The sequence below is a fragment of the Eimeria maxima genome, genomic scaffold (genome assembly GCF_000499605.1).
Source record: "Eimeria maxima Weybridge genomic scaffold, Emw_scaff825, whole genome shotgun sequence".
NCBI lineage: Eukaryota > Apicomplexa > Conoidasida > Eucoccidiorida > Eimeriidae > Eimeria > Eimeria maxima.
Genome location: NW_013566793.1, coordinates 3,683 through 10,000, shown reverse-complemented (window position 1 = coordinate 10,000; position 6,318 = coordinate 3,683). Strand labels below are relative to the sequence as shown.

The 6,318-nt window shown below is 50.9% G+C and overlaps 1 protein-coding gene across 1 annotated transcript; it reads left to right on the top strand.

Annotated features, from left to right (window-relative positions):
* Positions 1-3,933: 3,933 nt before the first annotated feature.
* On the top strand, positions 3,934-5,246 carry EMWEY_00043840 (hypothetical protein, conserved; the record flags this gene model as incomplete). The annotated part of the gene is made up of 4 exons (XM_013482883.1): positions 3,934-3,996; positions 4,136-4,243; positions 4,426-4,953; positions 5,142-5,246. The coding sequence occupies 4 exons, from the start codon at positions 3,934-3,936 to the stop codon at positions 5,244-5,246; spliced, it is 804 nt and encodes a 267-aa protein (XP_013338337.1).
* Positions 5,247-6,318: the final 1,072 nt, after the last annotated feature.

The window sequence follows — 6,318 nt, the reverse complement described above, 5'->3', positions numbered from 1 at the left end:
GCATTACCCTCATGGGGCTCAGAGGAATTATCTGCTGCTGCTGCTGCTGCTGCTGTTGTTGTTGTTGCTGCTGCTGCTGTTGTTGTTGTTGTTGCTGCTGCTGCTGGTGTTTCTGCTGTTGTTGTTGTTGTTGCTGCTGCTGGTGTTTCTGCTGTTGTTGTTGCTGCTGCTGGTTCTGCTGGTGTTGTTGCTGTTGCTGCTGCTGCTGCTGCATCTGCAGCAGCAGATGATGGGGCCGTTGTCGGCCCGTCGTCTACCTCCATGAGTTAAATAAGGTGTATGTACACTTGTTGTTTATACGCTGCTGCTGTTGTTGCTGCTGTTGCTGCAGCGGCTGCTGCTGGGCTGCCACTGCTGCCACTCGCTGCTGTTGCTGCTGTTGCTGCTGTTGCTGCAGCAACCCTTCTTGCTGCAACAATTGCGCAAGAGTCGTTATCCCTGAAATGTCTTCAGGGGCCGGAAAAGTTGCTGCTGCTTCTACAGCTCCCGCTGCTGCTGCTGCTGCTGCTGCTGCTGCCGCAGGGTGGCTGCTTTACCCCAGCACCGGTGTCTGCTGCTGTTGCTGCTGCTGATCAGGTGTCTATACACCCTAATTTTGCTGCCTATTATAAGAGGAGGCAACAGAAAGAGCCTTAGTAAGGCCCTTAAAGACCCCCCTTTGCATGCGAGGGGTCGAGGTTCCTGCTGCTGCTGCTGCTGCTGCTCCTGCTCCTGCTCCTGCTGCAGCTGCTGCAGCAAAACCCAGCTACTTATAGAGCTTATTACCGTCAGATCCCCTAAAAGAGATCATAAAAAACTTTAAAGAGGAAGCAGCTGCTGCTGCGCCTCCCGTTGCTGCCAGCAGGCCGATGCTGCTGCTGCTGCTGCTGCTGCTGCTGCAGCAGCAGCTGCTGCTGCTGCTGCGGCAGGGCCCCGAGGAAGCCGGGCAGCAGCAGCAGCAGGAAACGTTATGCAAGATAATATATAATTGTCTTCCTTAAATAATTGTTTTGTGTTTATGCTGCAGCAGCAAACTGCAGCAGCAGCAGCAGCAACCACACACCCAGCAAGGAGACCACTAGCAGCAACCATAACACCTCTCGCCTGTACCAGCAGCAGCAGCAGGCAGCAGCAACAGCAGCAACAGGGTGTGCTGCTGCTCCTGCTGCTATTAAGGGCCCAGGGCCCATCTTCTCCTTAAGAAGGGGCCCCTTCTTAGGAATTTATCAAGACAGGCAGGGCCCCCCGCTGCATTTGCTGCCTAGTTGCTCCTGCTGCTGTTGCTGCTCCTGCTGCCGCTCCTGCTGCTGCTCCTGCTGCTGTAGTTGACAGTAACTGTGTTGCTGCAACCAGCAGCAGCAGCAACAGCAGCAGCAGCAGGTAGACACCGCAGCTTGCTGCTGCTAATAATACCATTATAACAATTACTAGCTGCTGCTACAAGAAGATTTAGTAATACGTTAAGCAGCAGCTGCTGCTGCTCTGCTGCTGCTGCAACAGCAGCAGCAGCAGAGCATAATGGCATCGAAGATGGCGCTGCTGCGCCTCCTTGCATGCCGCAGAGCTGGGGTGCAGCTGCTGCAGCCCCACAGCAGCTTCCTCCCGCTTCGTGCTGCTGCTGCTGCTGCTGCTGCTGCAAGTAGAGCTACACCGACAGCATGCCTTCAATTCCGCAGCAGCAGCAGTAGCAGCAGCAGCAGCGGCAGAGCAGCAGCAGCACGAACAGTTGAGGAGGAATTGCTGCATCAGCTGCAGCAGCACAATCGATTAACAGTAGAAGAAGTGCTGCAGAGTGTGCAGCAGCTGCTGCAGCGGCAGCACACTTCCTTCGCGCACCCTAGCAGCAGCAGCAGCAGCAGCAGTAGCTGCAGCAGCAGCAGCAGCAGGAGCAAGGGAATCAGCAACACGAGCATTGTTCCTGATGAGTTTATTTCCTTTATATCTAGTGCTGCTGCTGCTGCTGCAGAGCAGCAGCAGCAGCAATTGCTGCTAAATGACAGCAGATTCAAGCAGCTGCTGCTGCTGCTGCGCAGCAGATTAATTGGATTCTCTACCCCTCAGCTGTACAGACTCCTTGTCTCCTTAGCACGTCTACAGGTCTGCTGCTGCTGCTGCTGCTGTAGCTGCTGCAGTTGTGCTGCTATTAGCTTGTTTGTTGCAGTTCTTTCCCTTTTCTTCGCAGTTTCTGCTGCTGCTGCTGCTGCATTTGTTTGCTGCTGCTGCTGCTGTTTGTTGCTGCTGCAGCACTGCCCTCCTGATATACTTTCCCGCCTTCTTTATATCCTTGGGAAGGGGGCCCCCAAGGGGCCCCCCAGTGACGCTGCTGCTGATGCTGCTGCTGCTGTGCCTCTGCAGCAGCTGACAACGAAGCAGCTAGCTCAGCTGCCGCTGCTGGTGGCAGCAGCAACAGGCAGTTGCTGCCCTACACTGTCCCCTAGCAGCAGCGAGAAGCAGCAGCAGCGACAGCAGCAGCAGCAATCCCTGCTACCTAAGGAAGACCTTGATGCCTTCCTTGAGGTGTACGTACACCACGTCTATCTGCTGCTGCAGCAGCAGCAAAAGACATTAGAAGGATCAGGAGATGACGCTGCTGCAGACACACCATCAGCAGCAGATACAGAAACAGCAGCAACAGCAGCAACAGCAACAGCAGCAGCAGCAGCAGCAGAAAGGTTTACAGGGGAGGATATAAGTTTGCTGCTAATAGGCCTATCCTCCTTACGTATTCGTTATCTTCCTCTTATTAATCTTGCTGCTGATGCCTTGCGGCTGCAGCTGGCGCTGCAGTTCGGTGGCCCTACAGCAGCAGTACACCTGCAGCAGCAGCAGCAGCAACAGCAACAGCAGCAGCAGCAGCAGCAAGGGGAAGAGATGCAGCAGCAGCAGCTAATGCTGCTTCCCCTCTCCTCTGTTTATTTATCCTTATCTACCTTAGGGGCAACTAATGCATTTGCTTACCAAGAAATCTCTTATCATCTTACACGTACGTCCTGCTGCTGCTGCTGCTGCTGCTGCTGCTGCTGCTGCTGCTGCTGCTGCTGCTGTTGATTTTGTTGCTGCTGGTGTTGAGGGTATCCCTACTGCGGGTGTATTGCTGCTGCTGCTGAGTGTGTTGCTGTTGCTGCTGGTTGTTGCTGTTGTGGTTACTTGCTGCTATTGATGCTATTGCTGTTGCTGCTGTTGCTGTTGCTGCTGCTGCTGCTGCTGCTGCTACTGCAGGTATTGCGCCATTGTTATCTGTCTCTCGTCTTATTGATTGTCTCCTGTCTCTTGCTGCCCTACAAAATAATCCATCAGCAGCACCTTCTATCTCCTTATTAACTGTATATACACCCCATACCCCACAACTGTCTCCTTTCTATACAATTTATTACCTCTGCTGCTGCTGCTGCTGTTGCTGCTATTGCTGCTGTTGCTCCTGCTGCTGTTGTTGTTGCATTGTGTATTAGTTATATGGATAGCAGATGACGTAGTTCTAACAACTTATTCTGCTGCTGCTGCTGCTGCTGGTGCTGCTATTGGTATTGCTGCTGCTCCTTCTCCTACTCTTCCTGCTGCTGTTGCTGCTGCTGCTGCTGCTGCAGGAGGTAGAGCGACAGCTAACGGAGAGAGCGAGCAGCTGCTGCTTCTCTGAGGCCGTAACTGCAGCATGGGCAGCAGTGGCGCTGCAGCTGCATAGAGGATCACAACAGCTGCTGCTGCTGCTGCTGCAGCAAGTGCAGCTGCTGCAGCAACAGGGCGCACTTGCTTCCGAGTAAGGATACGGCCACTATATATATCGTGCTTGCTGCTGCTGCTGCTGCAGCTCATGCTGCTGGAGCCGCTGCTGCTTGCTGATGCAGCTGTTTGCTGGTACTTATGCTTATTTCTGCTCGATCTGTCTTCTACGTCTGTTTCTGCTGCTGCTGCTGCTGCTGCTGCTGCTGCTGCAGCGACTTATGGGGAGAGTTGCCGATGCGTCTGCAGCAAATAGCCCTTGATCTTTATCTTGATCCAAAGGCACAGCCTATGAGGGAGGTTAGTCGCTGCGCTGTACGCACACCTGCTGCTGCTGCTGCTGCAGCAACAGCAGCAGCAACAGCAGCAGCGGATAAATAGCCAGCAGCAACAGCAGCAGCATGACAGCTTCGTGTGTCTTGTGCTGCTTTTGCTGCAGTTGCTGCAGCGCAAGGGCCTTGGGGAGTTTGCTGCTTTTCCTGCTGCTGCTGTTGGCGAAGCAGCAGAGACACAACAGGATGAGAAACAGGCACTACTTGAACAAGAGGTGCTGCTCCTGCTGCTGCTGCTGCTGCTGCTGTGTTTGCTGCTGCTGTGGTTGTTCGAAGGCAGTTTGTACGTGGTGTTGCTGCTGCAATTGCTGCTGCTGTAACGCAGCTTCGATAGACATCCGACTGCTGTTGCTGCTGCTGCTGCTGCTGCTGCTGCTGCTGCTGCTGCTGTGTACAGATTGAGGATTTCCTTGCACAGGAGAGCATAAGAGAAAGACTCCTACTCACCGTAGACGCTCGCCTCCAGCAGCAGCAGCAGCAACAGCAGCAGCAGCAACACCAGCAACAGCAACAGCAGGATGAGGAGGAGCAGCAGCAGGACGAGGACGAGCAGCAACAGCAGCAGCAGCAGGAGCTGGAGCAGCTAGCTGACAAGGAGAGTCTTAAGAGAGTTGGGGTGTCTGTACACTTCAAGGACTTCCCGTGTCTCCGTACATATCGTGTTGCGTCTCTCTTTGTATGGCCAACAGCTGCAGCAGCAGCAGCAGCAACAGCAGCAGGAGGAGCAGCAGGAGCTACTGTGACTGCAGAAGAGGTACTGCAAGGCGAGCAGCAAGCATACATCAACAGCAGCAGCAGCAGCAGCAGCAGCAGGTACTCCCTTGCTGTATTAGGAGATGTATCTACATTAGATGATTATGTATTACCCTCTGAGGTGTACGTACACCTCAAATATAAACATCTTAATCTTGCTGGGCATGCACTAGTAAGTTATTATTCCTGCTGCTGCTGCTGCTGCTGCTGCTGCTGTTACTGCTGTTATCGGTGCTGCTTGTGTTGATGTTGCTGTTGCTGCTGTGATGGTCTCGTAGTTGTTACTGCTGCTCTCTTTTTTACCTCATTCCTCTGCTGTTGCTGTTGCTGCTTCTGCTGCTGCTGCTGCTGCTGCTGCAGATAGCTGTAAGAGAGCAGCAATGGCGAGAGGCAGAAGATGACGAAGATCGTTTGTTGCTGTTGGTTAATTCTTTACAATTACCAACAACACACTCGGCTGTATAGGCAGCTCAGGTGTATAGGCAGCTCGGGTGTATAGGCAGCTACTCAGGTGTATAGGCAGCTGTACACCTAATGTACAAATGTATTTATGAGGTGTACATACACCTTAGCCTTTATGCATGCATGCGCTTTAGGTGTACGTACACCTCATTTGTGCCCATGGGCTTTTTCTTTTTCCTAGCTAGCTGGCTGGTTAGCTAGCTAGCTAGATAAGTAACTCGTTAGCTGGCTAGCTAGCTAGTTAGCTAGGTAGCCAGCTTACTGGCTAGCTAGCTAGCTAGCTAGCTAGCTAGGTAGCGTGCCAATGGAGGTATAACAGAGACAGCAGGAAGGTGCGTATACACCTCAGTAGTGGTAAGGAGAAAGGAGACAGCAGAGAGACACAAAAGGAGACACCTAAGAAGGAGACACCTAAGAAGGAGACACCTTATTGTATATAATAAGGCCTGCAGCCTGCAGCAGCAGGAGACAATAATAAATAAAGACACAAGGAGACAGGAGACAATATAATGTGTCTCCTTTTTGTTGTTTTTTTTTGTCTCTTTTGCTGCTCGTCGTACAGTTACTGCTGCAGCAGCAGCAGCAGCAGGATTGTCTACAACAGCAGCAGCAGCAGGACTTCCTGCTGCTGCGCCTCTCTTCTGTGTCTCCTTTGCTTGTCTTCCTTATTCTAATACATTTATATTGTTTTTTATAATGGATATTTGCTGCTGCTGCTGCTGCTGCTGCTGCTGTTGCTGCTGCAGTTCTACTAAGAAAGGTATATATGCAGGGCTAATATAGATCTATATATATTGTTATTTATTTGTCTCCTTTTTCTTGTTTATTTTCTTTGTTAATAGACAAATAAATGTATTTATTTATATTTAATTATATTTAATTTAATTAAATAATATATTTATTTATTTATTTATTATAAGGAGAAAGGAGACTGCTAGCTAACTAAGAAGAAGAAAGGAAAAGAAGGAAGGAAAGGAATAATAAAGGAGATAAGAGGAGACAGCTAATAAAAAGGGATAAAAAAAGAGCAGCAAATAAAATATAATTAATTTAATTTAATTTAATTATTTAATTA